The sequence below is a fragment of the Salmo salar genome, chromosome ssa24 (assembly GCF_905237065.1).
Source record: "Salmo salar chromosome ssa24, Ssal_v3.1, whole genome shotgun sequence".
Taxonomy (NCBI): domain Eukaryota; kingdom Metazoa; phylum Chordata; class Actinopteri; order Salmoniformes; family Salmonidae; genus Salmo; species Salmo salar.
The window spans coordinates 18765286-18785431 of record NC_059465.1 but is presented as its reverse complement, the minus strand read 5'-3'; the positions used below and the strand labels follow the sequence as shown (position 1 = coordinate 18785431).

The 20146-nt window shown below is 43.2% G+C and overlaps 1 protein-coding gene across 2 annotated transcripts in view; it reads right to left on the bottom strand.

The window, feature by feature from the left end:
* Positions 1-2778: 2778 nt before the first annotated feature.
* The window catches only part of LOC106585622 (phosphatidylinositol transfer protein beta isoform), a 48793-nt gene continuing 31425 nt past the window's right edge, over positions 2779-20146 (bottom strand). The window contains exons 8-12 of one of the 2 annotated variants that reach the window (XM_014172039.2): positions 17271-17348; positions 14798-14908; positions 11618-11740; positions 7440-7518; positions 2779-5633 (exon numbers count right to left, since the gene is read on the bottom strand). In XM_014172039.2, coding sequence (XP_014027514.1) covers positions 7471-7518; positions 11618-11740; positions 14798-14908; positions 17271-17348 — 360 coding nt within the window. In that variant the 3' untranslated portion in view covers positions 2779-5633; positions 7440-7470. The remainder of the gene's footprint in view (positions 5634-7439; positions 7519-11617; positions 11741-14797; positions 14909-17270; positions 17349-20146) is intronic. The other variant, XM_014172038.2, reaches the window with a different exon arrangement.

The following is a 20146-nucleotide window of genomic DNA, read 5'->3' as shown; positions in this document are numbered from 1 at the left end:
CCACCACTCTCTGTACATCAGGAGGGACCCAGAAAAATCTCTGGGGCTAGACTCAGTTCAGCTCGGAAGATGAGAAAACAGTGACATCATTGCCATCTAACACAGGACAAAAATAACTTCAAGACCTGTGGCCCCTGCACAAATCCGGTCCCAGGGGGGTCACACGAACAGTGCATGATGCAGGGACTGAGCCAGCAGTTAAAGGCTCACCCACCCTGCTTCTTTATCCTAAACACACCCACTCACCCTTCATGGAGAGCAGTGGAGGCTGCTGAGGGGAGGACGGCTCATAATAATGGCTGGAACGGAGCAAATGGAATGCCATCAAACACATAGAAACCATGCGTTTGATACCATTCAACCTATTGATACTTATAACCTTTTCCATAATTCCGCACCAGCCATTACCATGAGCCCATCCTCCCTAATTAAGGTGCCACCAACCTCCTGTGATGGAGAGTCCTGTGGATGCATTAACCATGTGATGCAACTCACAGCAAGCTTCTTAGTCTCGCTTTAGAGTGTATTAATAATATCTAAACGACCTGTGTAAGGATACATACATACCTACACATACTGTATATATACACAATCACTACCTTTCAAAAGTTTGGGGTCACTTAGAAATGTTCATGTTTTCGAAAGAAAAGCACATTTCTGTCCATTAAAATAACATCAAATTGATCAGAAATACAGTGTAGACATTGTTAATGTTGTAAATGACTATTGTAGGTGGAAATGGCAGATTTTTAATGGAATATCTACATAGGCCCATTGTCAGCAACCATCACTCCTGTGTTCCAATGGCACGTTGTGTTAGCTAATCCAATTTTATCATTTTAAAAGGCTAATTGATCATTAGAAAACCATTTTGCAATTATGTTAGCACAGCTGAAAACTGTTGTCCCGATTAAAGAAGCAATAAAACTGTCCTTCTGCCAAGAGTGTGCAAAGCTCTCATCAAGGCAAAGGGTGGCTACTTTGAAGAATCTCAAGTATAAAATATATTTAGGATATTACATGATTCCATGTGTTATTTTATAGTTTTGATGTCTTCACTGTTATTCTACAATGTAGAAAATAGTCAAACTAAAGAAAAACACAGGAATGAATAGGTGTGTCCAAACTTGATTGTATAAATATATATATGCGATTAGAGGGGAGGGGTCAGCCCATTACATTTGTGCCAGATCCATATATTCTGGACTGGGCAATCTAAATGACGGATAGGCCGTCACTGTAAATAAGAATTTGTTCTTAACTGACTTCCCTAGTTAAATAAAGGTTAAATAAAAACAAAAAAATGGTGGCCAGACCATAGCCCCTAACAGGCATCAATCTCTGGTCCGTTCATGTTCGCCTGTGCGTGCATTTGGGTGTGAGCTGTCTTACAGTGTGGTTGACTCTGCCCATGTCCCCTTTTAGAAACAGTATTATTTGCCTGTTCTGGTGCAGATATGACTTGTTTCCGTGCAGCAGGCACGTGACCATTCTCCACAAACAGAATAAGAGCGGATATCTCAGCCCGCAGACTGACTGCTTTTCCTGCTCTCCAGCACCGACTCGGTTGTTGTTGTGTGACTACTGACCTCCAGGAGACGGATGGGGAGTCCTTCTGGAGTCACAAATACACTTTCTAACACTCCCAAGGTCTGAGTGAAGACGTGACTGCCGAGGTGTTTGAGCTAATTTGTTGTTTGCGAGTGGAGAGAAGGAATAATTTAGGTGTACTGCTGTAAATGAGAGCGCATGACTAGATTAGACTCAGAAGAGTGACTATTTCCATTGCAATCTTTGAACACAATCATAACTTTCTTTTCTCCAGTTGAAACTAGATTACACCAGGAATGTGACTGTCAATTTACTCCATCCACAATATTGGAAAATATTGAAAAAGGTTGTAGAACTATTATTTTTCTAACCTGAACCATCTCATTCATGGGACCAACATCAGAACCTCCACATGTACCACAGACAGCTCTTATTCGCCGCTGGTCTTGTGAGATGGAGTGACTTAAAGAGGAGAAAAACATAATGAAAAAAAATAAAGACCCCCCCCCAAAAAAAAAAGACTTCAAACAATAAACACCGCAGTCCCACTATTTGGATAGTGCCATATAGATGATATACAGATGGTCATACTATCAACAAACTGTTGCTTGCTAAGGTTACGGTTAGAATAAGGGATAGGTTTAAGTTTAGGATTAAGGTAACATCTACTTGGGAATATCCAAATAAAGTATGACCAACACTGCTACAGATGGCAATATCCTCTATCGTTTCTTACCATGTAGTGTGACAGAACAAGGTGGTGGCATTAGGTTGCAGCAGCTGATTTGATTTGCATCTTGTGGTCCTCTGTAGCTCAGTTGGTATCGCACGACACTTGCAATCCCACAATTCCTGTGACCACCCATACGTAAAATGTATGGATGCATGACTATGTCACTATGGATAAAAGTCTGCGCTAAATGGCATGTTATATCCATGCAATCGGAACACAATAAGGAAAATTATTCAACACAGCACACCGTAGCAAAATGTTTTGCAATGAAAGCAAGCGTTTCTTATTGGAGAGGTTCAGGTAGTCCATCCCGGTTTGTCCGTTTGGTTTCTATCTAGTGTATATGACCCAGTTCTCTCATGTCAAAATTCATTCCATTTACATAGGCTTCAGATTCAGAAGAATGCTTCCAAGATGAAGAATAAAGAGATTAACAGAAACAAAACCTAGCCTATATCAGATCATGGCAGAATAAACAAAGCAGAAGCAGTACATTGTTTGTTGACATTTAATTCGGTAATTAGATGCATTATGTAGACTTCCCGCGGCACAAAACTCTACAAATGGAAAGGGCTAAATGAAATACATTCGCTACCATGTCCCCTGAATTTCAGATGATCACAAACATTTAAAAGCATTTTCTTCTAGAAATTTAACAGTAGATTTCATAAATCATGACCATACTGTACAGTTTCTTGTAAAGACTATTCCCCCCTGTCCTTCCCCCACAGTGCAGATAGCAAACCATTGTTCTGATACAAGAGCTGTGTTGCATTATGGAGTTTGAACAAGTTTTCTATTCAATATAAGGCAGAGGTTGTAGACACAGACCTTAAGACGTTGGTCATATTCAACACTCCTCTCTTACAGTTTCTTTGACTGCATATCCAGTCATTGATGGGAAATTTGGACTTCATCAGTCCCATTATGGCCTTGACTTTTCATGTCCTGTCAGTCACAACTGAAACTGACATGAGTACTCATGATATCGCTACTCAGTTATGGGGTTCAGGAGAGTTCAGTTGGCCATCTAAGTTGCCCATCTATCTGCTGGTGAGTCAGTATTGCTGTATTGCCCCTGGGGAAGTGTGTGGATAGTAAACAACACATGTAAACAAATGATATCACCCAGAGGCACGCACACTCTTTGGGTGAGCACTAAACCAATCACTAAGGTTCTCACATCCCCCTGTAAGGCTTACACAATAAAAAAATACCATCAAAGCTAAGCTCTTCATAAAAAAATATTCCATCCATTTTAGCTGCAAGCATGTCTGTATATAAAAATAGGCAGAATGGCTGAGGTTGAATGACAAGGTAAGATACACATGCATTCTGTATTGTCCCACAAGCACGCAGACTTGCACACACTAACATGAAGGCACTTTGGTGCTTAAACAGAGTAGCATTCAGGATCCAGCACGGAAGTGTCCAACCGGCTTGCTGCTGGGGAGTGCTGTTGTCTACATCAGTACAGTATCACCCCACCACAGTTCAACAGAACAAACATGCATTAGGACCTTGAGCACATTGTGTGGTTCAGCTAAAACAGATCTTAGTCATTGCAAACTGATCAAGCCCTTCATCTACCCCAGGGATGGGCAACTCCAGTCCTCAGGGGCCAGAGTGATGTCACCCTCCCCCCATCCCATCCCTAGCAAGCACAGCTGATTAAACAAATTGCATTCTAATTCTTGCATGATTAGCTGTTTATTGGAGTCAGGTGTGTTAGCTGGTGCAAAAGTGAGAGACCAACTCAGGCCCCCCGAGGACCATCCCTGTTCTACCCTCTGTTGATCAGGGTCCCTGTAGTAAATCCTAAAAGACTACTGAGTGGTTCAAAACTGGTGCCCGTGTGGAGCCAGAAGGCATGGTGGTGCTCGTTAGCGCCCAGAAGCACACCCCCAGTCTGGCAAAGAGGTAGAGGGGTAGATGACAGAGTGGAGGTACAGTATGTCATGTGGGGGTACTGTATGGGTACAGTAAGGCAGTGTAGTGCTGAGTGAATAGGTAGGGAGGCAGCTGCGACTGTAAACAGGCCCAGTCAGGTGAGGCCTGGTCTGGGCTCGGGTGGTGGCCTGGTCTGGGCTCGGGTGGTGCTGGGTGTCTGTTGACCTGATGCCCCTGTTCAGCAGGATACGACCAGCAGCAGAACACGGTCCCAGAGATCCACAGGAATAAGGCAGACAGGCAGGCTACTGGGGTGGTGGGACTGCAGGGTGGGGTGAGCAGTGCGTGACAGAGACTGGAAGGGTGTAGCACCATCTGTGACTGTTTTTCAGTGCGGTTTCGCTCTGGGGACATCCGCTGGGGAGGAGCGGATTGAGTGAGTGTGAGCGTATGGAGAATGGGGAGTGTGGGAAAAACAGTGACAGCTCCAAACACGCCAACAGCCACTTCCCTTCAGTTGAAGGATCCTGCAGGGATCTGCCCAGCTTTAGCTTGGAAGAGATCAGCCACCGCAAAGGCATTCACACCTGTGTGTGTGCGCGGGTCTACATGTGCGTATGAGTGTGTTTGTGTTAATTTGCATGGGAGTGAGAGTGAAATACCTGTGTGGACAAGATTGTCAGAGTGTTAATAAGATGCAGAGGGCGGGGGAAAGATTAGGATGGGCACAGGTGCCAGGAGTGTCAGTAATCTCTTAATGAACGCCATGGCAGGAAGGGACACGTTTTGGGAGAACACACTGACAGGTTCTCTTTCGCCAGCTAATGGAAAACCATAGAGTTATGAACAGCTAGAAGAGGACAGGGAGGACATTGTCTTGAAAGGAATGATCTGGAGAAAATATCAATGAATACAAAGGAAAACAAAAAATGGGCAAGGCAACAGACCACAGAGGAACGATCCTACTCGACTGGAATAACCAAATACAGGTCCAACACCTGCCATAAGGGAATCATGCCAATGCTTAAATGCTTTGAAAATATTAATCTCTCAACAACCAAGCAGCCCTCTAAGCGTCTATCAAGAGAAGATAGAGGGACTGGTCTATCAACAACATGGTGGTGGTAGCTGGCTTTACTGAGGCCATTGCTTCTTGATAATGTCTTTAGCCCAGGAGATCAAAATTACAAGCTATGATCGTGTCACTTTCTACAAATCAATTATTCTGTGGATAGAATGTCTATAATTGGATGCAGGTAGGTCAGGGTGCTGGTCTATTGATCAATTGGAGCAGAGCCCTTGTCCTCCACATCCTGAATCAGTAAGGTAAAAGGTGGCACGCAGGGAGCACACGTCGAAATTCTTCATCATCATCTTTACTCTTCATCGCTGTTTAAAACCCTCCATCTCATTCGGCATCGGCAGCACTGGTTCCCCGTACTTGACCTTGTTTGCGAAGCTGAGGTAGAGAAAAGGGGATAGGCAGCGAGAGAAAGAAATAAACAGACATTTACTACATCTCTACAGAGACCAAACAAGTGGAGGCCGGTTCTGTGAGAGCATGCGTCAACAAGTGGAATTCTGCGAGGAGAAAGGCTGCTTGTTACTGTGAAACAAACTGGGATGAAATTCCAGCATTCTGTTCAGTGAGGAGCAATCAACATTTAGAATCTTCAAACTGTTTCTTTTTTAAGAATGTCTAGAATTGGTTCTTATTGAGCCCTTGTTTATCTTGTAGGTAGATAAAGGCATTGGTTTCAGGTCCTCACACCCTAAGGCTGATGACTTTAGAAAGTCAATTAGAGGCTGAATCTGATAGCAGAATACCTTAATGGAAGAGTTCAACCACACCATGCTGGCCCTAAACAGAGGACTAGAAATCTGATGAAATGACATGAGGATTCTACCTTCCACTTCTTCCTCCCTCCTCAATCTCAGCACAGGCTCCTTTTCAACTGCAGAATTCCATTTGTATGTTAATGAGGCAGAGGAAGCCATCTTGAAGGGTTTTTCTCCCCCACCACCCCACCCGTGTTAGCACACAAGCAGACAGACAGGCCTGTTGGTGCCTCATCTCCAAACCATGGTATTTCTCACTCACACAGTGTAGTCCAAGCACAACACTTTTGGTTATAGATCCTGATACATAAATTACTACTCAACCTTGAGCCTCATTTCACCTGAGGCACATGTTCAAAGTCTATACATAAAGTGATAAAGCTCTAGGACACTGAGCGGAACCATCTACAGGAGCTGGGGGTGTATGGTTGTTGAACTGGTAAAAGAGCAGAAACTCTGAGCTTGTCATTATAAATGGTATTCGACTCAAACCCATGGGTGCCGCCCTGTGGAGCCCTACAGTACTAGCACAGTGTAACCCTGGCGACCCCACAGCTCAGAAGCCCAGGCCAAGCACTCCTCCATGCTGAGGGCCTCTTTGATGGCACCAGTCTGTTTACATAGTCCAGGAGAAAATGGGAAACACATGTAGGTTTGGGCGAGATGTAGAGTGGGAAGAAGCAGAGCTCCAAATGATCAGCTTTGGTGCCAGGCCAGGAATGCTTGAGCCCGCCCCACTTCGGCCAGTCCGGCCCAGATTCCTCCATGTACGGCCAAAAGCACTCAGATTGATATTCCGAGTGGGGCCAAGAGGGTGTGAGTGGTAAGGTCTTACTGAGAATGTGATACAAACAGAAGTCTGCAGTGCCAGATGAGCGTTTTTTTGTGTGTGTTTGTTATCCATATTCTCTATGGCCTTTCTTTGGACAATAGACACAAGGCCAGAAACCAGTGGCGACTTTTTGTTAGTTGTGCTTTAGCTGGCTGCCATAGCCTTTTTAAAACCTGCTCTCTCGCCTTGGCTCTGAAAACAGGCTGAACAGATGTCTGCCCTCACATGGGGAGATTGAGGACACACACACACACACACACACACACACACACACACACGGCAGGGAGCTTTCGCCATGTCAGCAATACACTTAACGATCTGGCAAATGCTGAATTTCTCTGAGTTCTGGTGTTATTGATTAACTAATACAAGTCAGAGTTATGGAAGTTCACGTGACAAGAACACACACATAGACACCCACACAAACCAGATCATAAATCCTTGTTACGACACCACTGTATATGGAGTGAAAGCAGTGTAAACATGCAGCAATACCAAGAGAACCCAGTGGGAGAAGACAGACAAGGAATCCATGAGAGATAGTGGAGGAGGAACCAACATGTCTGCTATTGGCTCGACTCTAGTTGCACTTACACAGCCTTCCTCAGACCTACACCTGGAGCAGCTACTCGTCTGAAGCCTTCGTGCCTCGAACAGAGCCCTTCCTACGCATCTAGATGTAAAATGATAGAATCAGGAGGCCTGTAAGGGCAGAGTAGAGATTGGGGGAAAGGAAGGGAGGGTTCCCACACAAGTTACCCATCTAAATAAATGTCTGACTTTTTAATGACTTCAAGGATGAACATTTTGTATTATAATGAACAATCACAATGGACCAAGACTAGACTGTCTATTCCAAAATTTAGGCTTGACTGTAAAAGGAGTGATAGGCTATACAGTGCATTCGGAAAATATTCAAACCCCTTGACTTTTCCCACATTGTTACTTCACAGCGTTATTCTAAAATGGATTACATTGTCCCCCCCCCCCCCAAATCTACACACAATACCCCATAATGACGATGCAAATTTATAACAAAAATGGAAACTGAAATATCACATTTACTTAATTATTCAGACCCTATACTCAGTACTTTGTTGAATCACCTTTGGCAGCGATTACAGTCTTCTTGGGTATGACGCTACAAGCTTGGCACACCTGTATTTGGGGAGTTTCTCCCATTCTTCTCTGCAGATCCTCTAAAGCTGTGTCAGGTTGGATGGGGAGCGTCGCTGCACAGCTATTTTCAGGTCTCTCCAGAGATGTTCGATCGGGTTCAAGTCCGAGCTCTGGCTGGGTCACTCAAGAACATTCAGAGACTTTTCCCGAAGCCACTCCTGCAATGTCTTGGCTGTGTGCTTAGGGTTGTTGTCAGGTTGGAAGGTGAACCTTCGCCCCAGTCCGAGGTCCTGAGCGCTATGGGGCCAGTTTTCATCAAGGATCTCTGTATTTTGCGCGGTTCATCTTTCCCTCAATCCTGACTAGTCTCCCAGTCCCTGCCGCTAGAAAACATCCCCACAGCATGATGCTGCCACCACCATGCTTCACCGTAGAGATGGTGCCAGGTTTCCTCCAGACATGATGCTTGGCATTCAGGCCAAAGAGTTCAATCTTGGTTTCATCAGACCAGAGAATCTCGTTTCTCATGGTCAGAATCTTTTAGGTGCCTTTTGGCAAACTCCCAAGCGGGCTGTCATGTGCCTTTTACTGAAGAGTGGCTTCCGTCTGGCCACTCTACCATAAAGGCCTGATTGGTGGAGTGCTGCAGAGATGGTTGTCCTTCTGGAAGTTTCGCCCATCTCCACAGAGGAAGTCTGGAGCTCTGTTAGGGTGACCATTGGGTTCTTGGTCGCCTTCTTGACCAAGGCCCTTCACCCCCGATTGCTCAGTTTGACCAATCCTGTCTCGGATCTCTACGGACAACTCCTTCGACCTCAGGTTTTGGTATTTATTTTGACATGCACTGTCAACTGTGGGACCTTACATAGACAGGTCTGTGCCTTTCCAAATCATGTACAATCAATTTAAATTTACCACAGGTGGACTCCAATTAAGTTGTAGAGAAATCAGGAAACAGGATGCAACTGAACTCAATTTCAAGTCTCATTGCAAAGGGTCTGAAAACGTATGAAAAAAGTTCAGTTCATTTTTAATAAATTTGCTATAATTTATAAAAACCTGTTTTCGCTTTGTCATTATGGGGAATTGTGTGTATATTGATTAGGAACAACATTTAATTAATTCATTTTAGAATAAGGCTGTAACGTAACAAAATGTGGAAAAATTCAAGGGGTCTGAATACTTTCTGAATGCACTGTATGTGATTACAATTCTCCCACAGTTGAGATGGATTTCTTTGAAAATATCACACATTTCCCTGACTTTTCCAGAAGAAACAATGTGTGGGAACCCTGGGAGGGGAAGACAGACAGGCTGGAGAAGGGGATAGGGGCAGGAATGTAGAATTCCACCCCCATATCCCTTTGGACCAGCATTGTGAGTACACATGGTCGAATCAAACAAACACGGTAAAAATAAATGTGAACCTTCCCTCTACTGATAACAAGAAGACTAGGACTGATGTTCCTTTCAATATTATTATTTAGCAAAATTATGACAAGCAGTAAATAAAGTCACATAAGATGGGAAAAAAGACGTCATAAAATCATACACGTTTTAGTTTGTCATAAAACACAAAAAGCTGATTTATTTACATTAAAGTACACTGCTCAAAAAAATAAAGGGAACACTTAAACAACACAATGTAACTCCAAGTCACTCACACTTCTGTGAAATCTAACTATCCACTTAGGAAGCAACACTGACAATACATTTTACATGCTGTTGTGCAAATGGAATAAAAAACAGGTGGAAATTATAGGCAATTAGCAAGACACCCCCAAAAAAGGAGTGGTTCTGCAGGTGGGGACCACAGACCACTTCTCAGTTCCTATGCTTCCTGGCTGATGTTTTGGTCACTTTTGAATGCTGGCGGTGCTTTCACTCTAGTGGTAGCATGAGACGGAGTCTACAACCCACACAAGTGGCTCCGGTAGTGCAGCTCATCCAGAATGGCACATCAATGCGAGCTGTGGCAAGAAGGTTTGCTGTGTCTGTCAGCGTAGTGTCCAGAGCATGGAGGCGCTACCAGGAAACAGGCCAGTACATCAGGAGACGTGGAGGAGGCCGTAGGAGGGCAACAACCCAGCAGCAGGACCGCTACCTCCGCCTTTGTGCAAGGAGGAGCAGGAGAAGCACTGCCAGAGCCCTGCAAAATGACCTCCAGCAGGCCACAAATGTGTATGTGTCTGCTCAAACGGTCAGAAACAGACTCCATGAGGGTGGTATGAGGGCCCGACGTCCACAGGTGGGGGTTGTGCTTACAGCCCAACACCGTGCAGGACGTTTGGCATTTGCCAGAGAACACCAAGATTGGCAAATTCGCCGCTGGCGACCTGTGCTCTTCACAGATGAAAGCAGGTTCACACTGAGCACGTGACAAGAGTCTGGAGACGCCGTGGAGAACGTTCTGCTGCCTGCAACATCCTCCAGCATGACCGGTTTGGCGGTGGGTCAGTCATGGTGTGGGGTGGCATTTCTTTGGGGGGCCGCACAGCCCTCCATGTGCTCGCCAGAGGTAGCCTGACTGCCATTAGGTACCGAGATGAGATCCTCAGACCCCTTGTGAGACCATATGCTGGTGCGGTTGGCCCTGGGTTCCTCCAAATGCAAGACAATGCTAGACCTTGTGTGGCTGGAGTGTGTCAGCAGTTCCTGCAAGAGGAAGGCATTGATGCTATGGACCGCCCGTTCCCCAGACCTGAATCCAATTGAGCACATCTGGGACATCATGTCTCGCTCCATCCATCAACGCCACGTTGCACCACAGACTGTCCAGGAGTTGGCGGATGCTTTAGTCCAGGTCTGGGAGGAGATCCCTCAGGAGACCACCCGCCACCTCATCAGGAGCATGCCCAGGCGTTGTAGGGAGGTCATACAGGCACGTGGATGCCACACACACTACTGAGCCTCATTTTGACTTGTTTTAAGGACATTACATCAAAGTTGGATCAGCCTGTAGTGTGGTTTTCCACTTTAATTTTGAGTGTGACTCCAAATCCAGACCCTCCATGGGTTGATAAATTGGATTTCCATTGATTATTTTTGTGTGAGTTTGTTGTCAGCACATTCAACTATGTAAAGAAAAAAGTATTTTATAAGATTATTTATTTCATTCAGATCTAGGATGTGTTGTTTAAGTGTTCCCTTTATTTTTTTGAGCAGTATATAAGAGGGGATCATTGATTTAACAGATTGAAATAAATTAAAAGGGTGTTTAGCTCAGATTTTCTATTAAAAAGTCAAAATAATAAGAGTTCTAGGAAAAGGATCTAGGGAGGGATATGAATTTAGAGTGAATGTTGTGTGTCTCAGCACCACTAACTAACAGACCAACCAGCATCACTTCCAGATATCCTGATGACTCTTCCAATGAGCTTCCTAACATTACCACTGTCTCCGAGGGATGACACCACAGACAGGCCAAGACAGCCTGCTATCCAACCACGGCCAGGACCCACAAGGCAAACACCAGACCGACACTGCCAAGCACATAGGGCAGCACTGCAGTGATCTGCCGCCATGACAACGCTAAAGAGATGATGCCTAAAAACGGCACACTCGCTCTAATGGTTTTGGAGGTTGAGTGTAGTAAGCCTGGGTAAGTATTGAACCCTTCTCCTGTTTGTAATCCATTATGTTCCTTTACATACCTCCTCCAGCTCCTTCTGTGTCTCCGCCTCCATCCGCCTGATGTCCTCCATAGTCAGCTCCACCCACTTGTCGATCCAACAGAACAGCTGGCGATGGAAGTTAGTGAAGATGCGCTTCTCTTGCTGGAGGAGAGAACATGGATAGAGGCATACAGAGGTAAAGAAAAGGGTACCAGGAAGCATGTGTCAGATAGTGACAGAATAAAAAGGAAGGTACACATCTTGGTCAGATGCTACACAGTCTAGTCCTGGATATCAAAAGACTGAGCATAAACCATATAACCCAGGTGTACCTACAGATTCATTTACAGTGCTGCTTGGATTATTATATCCACTCTTGATGACTCAGTAGGCAGGTTTCCTTTGACACAGGTTTATTTTACAAAAGCAACGTCTCAAAAAAACAATGTGACATGTGGAATGGAAACACAGCTATAGGAGAATTTTCTAAAGATGAATAAAAATTGCATCATTCGACAGACGCGGATTGTTCTTTATTGCGAAAAAATGACTACGTTGTTTTTGAATAAATTATGATTGCCGAAGTAGTTAAGGTACGGGGGGCACGTGATGTCATCACAGAACTATAAAGCTCCCCTCCACATTTAATTCTAAATACCAACTGACTGCTAAATCTATTTTTCAACTATAAAATTGTCTTGACTTTCAAGAATGCTGGCTGGATGCAAGTTTTACCATAAAATTGTATCAGATCTAGGCTACAGGAGTGTAAGTGTCAACATGGCACTGACTTTGACTATAAGTTGGCACATATTCTAATAATTATGGCAAACAGTCAATTCTTGCATTCTATCCATGCTGGCTACCTGAGACATGAAAACAGATCGGTGGTCGCCAATTTATTCATGCGCGATTTGCCTAAATGGATAATGGAAACACTTCAAACCACTTCATTTTTATTCAAACACTAGGTTTTTGCAGCTTAAATATACTTAACAAAAATATAAGGAAATAAGGAAATCATAAGGAAATCAGTCATATGAAATAAATTCATTAGGCCCTAATCTATGGATTTCACATGACCGGGCAGGGGCGTATCCATGGGTGGGCATAGGCCCACCCACTGGGGAGCCAGGCCCAGCCAGTCAGTTTTTCATCACAAAAGGGCTTTATTACAGACAGAAATACTCAGTTTCATCAGCTGTCCGGGTGACTGGTCTCAAGACAATCCCGCAAGTGAAGAAGACAGATGTGGAGGTCCTGGGCTGGCATGGTTACACGTGGTCTGCAGTTGTGAGGCCGGTTGGACCTACTGCCAAATTCTCTAAAATGACGGAGGCGGCTTATGGGAGAGAAATGAACATTCAAATCTCTGGCAACAGCTCTGGGGGACATTCCTGCAGTCAGCATGCCAATTGCACACTCCCTCAAAACTTGACATCTGTGGCATTGTGTTGTGTGACAAAACTGCACATTTTGAAGTGGCCTTTTGTCCCCAGCACAAGGTGCACCTGTGTAATGATCATGCCGTTTAACTTCTTTGGGATAGGGGGCAGTATTTTCACAGCCGGATAAAAAAAACGTACCCGATGTAATCTGGTTACTACTCCTGCCCAGAAACTAGAATATGCATATAATTAGTAGATTTGGATAGAAAACACTCTACAGTTTCTAAAACTGTTTGAATGGTGTCTGAGTATAACAGAATTCATATGGCAGGCCAAAACCTGAGAAGATTCCATAAAGGAAGTGCCCTGTCTGACAATTTGTTGTCCTTCTGTTACATCTCTATCGAAATTACAGCATCTGTGCTGTAACATGACACTTTCTAAGGCTTCCATTGGCTCTCTAAAGCCGCCAGAAAGTGGAATGGGGTGTCTGCTGTCTCTGGGCAAAGTATAGGAGCAGAGTTCGTAAGTGGTCAGCCTGGGGACAGTGAGACTGGAGATGCGCGGTCACGAGAACTCGCATGTTTTTCTTTCAGTCTTTGAATGAATACAACGTTGCCCGGTTGGAATATTATCGCTATTTTACGAGAAAAATAGCATAAAAATTGATTTTAAACAGCGTTTGACATGCTTCTAAGTACGGTAATGGAATATTTTGCATTTTTTTTGTCATGAAATGCGCTCGCGCGTTACCCTTCGGATAGTGACCTGAACGCACAAACAAAACGGAGGTATTTGGATATAACTATGGATTATTTGGAACCAAAACAACATTTGTTGTTAAAGTAGAAGTCCTGGGAGTGCATTCTGACAAAGAACAGCAAAGGTAATCCAATTTTTCTAATAGTAATTCTGAGTTTAGGTGACCCCGAAGTTGGCGGATGTCAAAATAGCTAGCCGTGATGGCCGAGCTATGTACTCAGAATATTGCAAAATGTGCTTTCGCCGAAAAGCTATTTTTAAAATCGGACATAGCGATTGCATAAAGGAGTTCTGTATCTATAATTCTTAAAATAATTATGTATTTTGTGAACGTTTATCATGAGTCATTTAGTAAATTCACCGGAAGTTTTCGGTGGGTATGCTAGTTCTGAACATCACATGCTAATGTAAAAAGCTGGTTTTTGATATAAATATGAACTTGATTGAACAAAACATGCATGTATTGTATAACATAATGTCCTAGGAGTGTCATCTGATGAAGATCAAAGGTTAGTGCTGCATTTAGCTGTGGTTTGGGTTTATGTGACATGTATGCTTGCTTGTAAAATGGCTGTGTGATTATTTGTGTCTATGTACTCTCCTAACATAATCTAATGTTTTGCTTTCACTGTAAAGCCTTTTTGAAATCAGACAATGTGGTTAGATTAACGAGAGTCTTATCTTTAAAATGGTGTAAAATAGTTGATTGTTTGAGAAAACTGAATTGTGGTATTTTAGTTGGTTTTGTATTTCGCGCGGTGCGATGCCATTGGCTGTTGGTTAGGGGTTACCCAGGCGGAACTGGGTTCCGCTAGCGGAAGGTCTATCCTCAACAGGTTAATCAGTTTATTGATATGTCACACCTGTCAGGTGGATAGATTATCTTGGCAAAATAAAAACGCTCACTAACAGGGATATAAACACATTTGTGCACAAAATTTGAGAGAAATACGTTTTTTTAATGCATATTTTCTATCAGAACTTTAATGTCGACAACAACAAATCATTGGACAAGTTAATGGAAACACAGCTAGTGTCTGTTAACCTGAAGAAAAAAACATGTCCTAACCTTGTGAATAAAGCTCTCCACCTTGTTCTGCAGGCCCCACCACTTGAACTTGACAGTGACCAGTTTGTAGGCACACATCCTCGGGCAGTCAGCCTTACTAACCAGCTCCTTCTGTTAGTAGCAACACAACAGGAGAACAGACACTGAGCAAACAATGCAAGGAAACACAATTTATGTTGACAAGATATTACAAAAAACGATGAATATGCAAATAAGCAAAGTTTATGCAAACTTCCCGATAATGGAACGCTCAAAGAGAAGAAAGCAGTGTGTGATTTGAGAACACAGAAAAATTAAATTGGTTATGGACAAATCTCTGCAGTATTCCAACCATTAAAATGTCATTAATACATCATGTTTTGGAAATGAAGCTTAGTAAAATAATTATCGATATGAGAATATGCAGTCGACGGATAAAAGTCTTCTAATCTACAAAACAGTTTTAAATCCATCTGCAGCTTGCACTCTGTCGCCCTGAGAGGAAGAGGAGAGAGAGCAAAGTGGATAAACTCCAGATGAAGGGACCATTTCTCTCGCTCCACCCTGACAGCGACACTGTTCCAGACAGGCATGCCTTTGTGGCCGGGGAAGGCAGATAAAACGGTGCTCGCATCACACAGCGATAACGGCATCTCAGCACAAAGCCGGTTCCATTATTAACACCCAAGACCTGCTTGCCCCCAGAACACACACGCACACACCACTCCCAGAACACCAGTTTAATTAATCACTTCATTCTAGCACTGCACACAGGGAGAAATGCCACAGACCTGCTGCAATCACACCCATGCCACCACCGTTTGATGCTCCCATCACAGAGGAGAGAGAGGGGGGATGGTGGGAATGAAAAACATTCTAAATTTGCGCAGGGTTTAGCTAGAAAAGTTGTCACCGCTAAAGGAGAACTTCACATAAAACGGAAACCACATCAAAACATTTACGGTGACATTTCTTCTCTCCCTCTCCCGTCGCCCTGCTCAAAGGACCAGGAGTTTTCAGAAATACAAAGTGTGCCAATACGGAAGCATGTGTGCACGCAGAGATAGAAGCGTTCTACTGCTCTGAGAAGCTGGCACAAATAGTGTTCTCTGTTGTAACTTTAATTATGATTCTCTCATTTTTTCCTCTCCAAAAAGTGTGTTTCCATGTCCAAGGTGGGGGGGAGATCTAAATGAAAAGTTGCTTTAGACTTTATAAAGCTGTTTAGCAGTCTCATTTGTGCAAGTTGTCACAGAGCAGAAAAACTTCTCCAGGTTGAACTATACTGAACAAAAATAAATATGCAACATTAACAATTTCAACTATTTTACTGAGTTACAGTTCATTAGGAAATCTGTCAATTGAAATAAATTAATCTATGGATTTCAGATGACTGGGCAGGGGCTGGGCCTGGGAGGGCATTGGCCCACTCACTTGGGAGCCAGGCCCACCCACTGGGGAGCCAGGTCCAGCCAGTCAGAATTAGTTTTTCCCCACAAAAGGGCTTTAACCCAGACAGAAAAATAGTCCTCAGTTTCATCAGCTGTCCGGGTTGCTGTCTCAGAAGATCCCACAGGTGAAGAAGCCGGATGTGGAGGTCCTGGGTAGGCGTGGTTACAAGTGATCTGCAGTTGTGAGACTGGTTGGACGTACAGCCAAATTCTCTAAAAACAACGTTGGCGGCAGCTTATGGTAGAGAAATCAACATTCAATTATCTGGCAAAAGTTCTGGTGGACATTCCTGCAGTCTGCATGCCGATTGCACACTCAAAACTTGAGACACTTGTGACATTGTGTGACAAAACTGCACATTTTAAAGTGGCCTTTTGTCCCCAGGACAAGGTGCACCTGTGTAATGATCATGCCGTTTAATTAGCTTCTGAAAATGCCACACCTGTCAGGTGGATGGATTATGTTCGCAAATTTGAAATGCTCACAAAGGGATGTAAAAAAATGTGTGCACAAGATTTGAGAGAAATAAGCTTTTTATGCATATGGAACATGTCTGGGATCTTTTATTTCAGCTCATCAAACATGGGACCAACCCTTTACATGTTGAGTTTATATTTTTGTTAAGTATATAAGGGCTGTAAACTATTGCTGGGTGGAGATCTAACTAGTTTGACATCATGGGCCTGTTTGCAGGGCTGTAGTTGAAGGGTTTGATGGGAAAACGATGTCTCTGGATGAGCTGTTTTCATCACCGCTCACTTTTTACAAACAAATATCTCGCAGACTCATTGGGGAAAATAAAGAACTGTTCCTAGCTCAAACTAAGAGAGACAACACACATAGTACATTCCGGAGCAGACAGCCACGTACAAACACACACTCCTGGCTGGCTGAGCGCGTGTGAGTAGGGCTGAGACAGGAGGGGCTAATCTGACCTGATCACTTGCAATTTCTATTACGCCCAATTAGAGCAGAGAGAGGTGATTTGTCTTCATCAAACCGCAGTCTCCCTCTCTCCCTGGTGTTCCAGTGAGAGGCATACCTTCCAGTTGGGTCCCAGGGGTCCTCTACCAGTCTTAGCTGACTTAAACAGAGCAGGGTCCTCATCTGCCTTGTAGTCCTGGAGAGAGAAGAGAAGGATGACAATTAACACTTTAATAATCAAAACACAGAACAAATAATTTCAACACATATGTATTCAACATTAGCAGACCTGCCAACCTTAAACTTTTTCAAAAGTACCACTTCAGCATGGTGGTGCCACCCCCTGGCCCTTCGCAACACCCACACTGCTCAAATCATTACGTAAATGCAGCTTTTTTTAGCTTAATAAATGTGGCCTCGGAAGGAATGGCAGGCTATAGACTTATGGGTACTTGCTAATTGGCTGCTCTTCAGTAGCTAACTAGCAATGCATTTAAATGTACAAATCAGGGCTCTCCCTAGGATTTTCTGACAAGGTGGTGTAGGCCTAAGGTTGGGGGGGGGGGTCAGTCAACTTCCCCCGATGGAAGCTGAAGTGTTTAGCCTTTTTGAAAACCTGTAACTGCCATTTCCTGAAACCTTGAGTTAAATAATATCAAACAATGTAGCGAACACAGAAGTCTTGTGTTTGATCCTAAATTAAATTGAGGTGGTCTCAATAACACTTAAGAATTTTATGTGTTATATGTTATTTAAAAAAAAATAAGTGTCTTTCTGTGGATCGTATCGTGAAAATGTAAACTGGCTTAATTCTGTTGTTTGGGGAGAATATTCAGAATAATTTTATTACTGGATGAAATGCAATAGTCTAGCTAACTGTAGGCTATTTGACATATGAAACAAATGAAATAGGCTAATATGAGCTCGTTTCAGATCGCCATCCCTGACCTAATCCATCAAGTTAGGTCTGACTACTAGGCTACCATTCATTCAACATAGGGCTGGGCGATAAATCAAATTCATTTCATTCATTCGAATGCATGTTCTGCGTGATATTCCAAATGCTTGTATCACAATAATCAACATTTTTATGAGCGTTTATGGCCACTTGTTCTCATTATGTATTTTTGGTCTCGTCTCTTTCGCTCCTCTGTGCACCTTCCCATTTACACCAGAGATCTGTATATAATGACGAGATGCTCATGTCTCCGCCCTAACAATTGGAGTCGTTGTCTCAAAAGGCGTGAAGGCAGGCGACAAGCGTCGGTCCAAAATAAGCCCATAGAAACGCATTGGCCTTATTTTGGACAGATTTTAGCGAGTGAAACCTCTCGCTTTGCCTCTTCCTCTATGGTTTACACACACACACACACCAAGCCCGTCCCCCTGCCTCTCACGCCAACAAAGTTGAGAGATCACCTCTTCCTCTCTGACAAGCGGTTTCAACTTGCAATTTTCGTTTGAAGTTTGGTCCAACCAAATCGGTCATATGGACACAAACACATTCAGACATTATTTTACTGTAATAGAGGAGAAGTAAACTTTTCTAACGATACCCTTTTTATGTCTCAACTACACTAATTGCGCGCAGAGCACACTACTAAACCAAGAGTATCAACGAACATTGATCCTGTAAAATGAATGCTCAGGTTAGCAGCATTTTAGCCAAAGACTTATACTAGCTGTCTAGTTTGTGTTTTATAAATGTGCAATAAGCATAAAACACAATTATATAAAGAATTGGCAACACGTTCGCATTCTAAGAAATAAGGTAGGCCACTTGATTTCAACATCTGAACAAAGTGGACAGGCTAGCATGCTGTTCAAACAGAAGGGTGTGTTCATAACAATTCAACTGTTCAACCTTGTTAGCTAGCAAATAGATCCAAGTTGGCTAAACTTGAAATATAAAGACTAACTGGCTAATCCCTAGCATGTGGGCTTGCGAGATTGTTGACGAGACCGGTGTTAATTTTCTATAGCCTAATGCCTGCTATAAGAAGTTGGTCATTATTAGTGAATGTGCATTATGCACGGTTCTAGTTAAATGTGCAACAACAAAAAAAGGGCCTTTTCATGGACTTGATAGCCAGATCAGTGATTGCATTTTGTTTTTTTAAAAGCTGGTTAAACTATTCTGATAAAAGGACCTCCCGAGTGGCGCAGTGGTCTAATGCACTGTATCGCAGTGCTTGAGGTGTCACTACAGACCCAGGTTCGATCCCGATATATATATATATACACATATGTATGTACATATACACACACACAACCAGTCTTAAGTTTGGAAAAGCATTCCTCGTGAAGCTGGTAGAGAGAATGCCAAGCGTGTGCTAAGCTGTCATCAAGGCAAAGGGTGGCCATTTGAAGAATCTCAAATATATTTTGATTTGTTTAACACATGATTCCATATCTGCATTTTCATATAGTTTTTCTTCACTATTATTCTACAATGTAGAAAATAGTAAAAATAAAGAAAAGGCCTGGAATGAGTAGGTGTCCAAACTTGACTGGTACTGTGTGTGTGTGTGTGTGTGTGCGCATATTCTGATTAACTAATTAGATTATTTGTTGGTTGTATGAAAGGCTTATATTTAGCCCTAAATTCATTAGATTATTGCTGACTGTTTGAAATGCAGTGTATTTGAACTTTAATTGTACAACATCGCTTATTTCGATATTTTTTTTTATTTGCCCATAGGTTTAAAAAAATGTAATCGCCCACCCCAACACGGAACCCAATCAGGCTGCGCGCGTATGCCATCGTGCATGAATATATTTTGTCCCCCTACACCAAACGCGATCACGACACGCAGGTTAAAATATCAAAACAAACTCTGAACCAATTACATTAATTTGGGGACAGGTCAAAAAGCATTAAACATTTATGGCAATTTAGCTTGCACTTGCTAGCTAATTTGTCCTATTTAGCTAGCTAATTTGTCCTGGGATATAAACATTGAGTTGTTATTTTACCTGAAATGCACAAGGTCC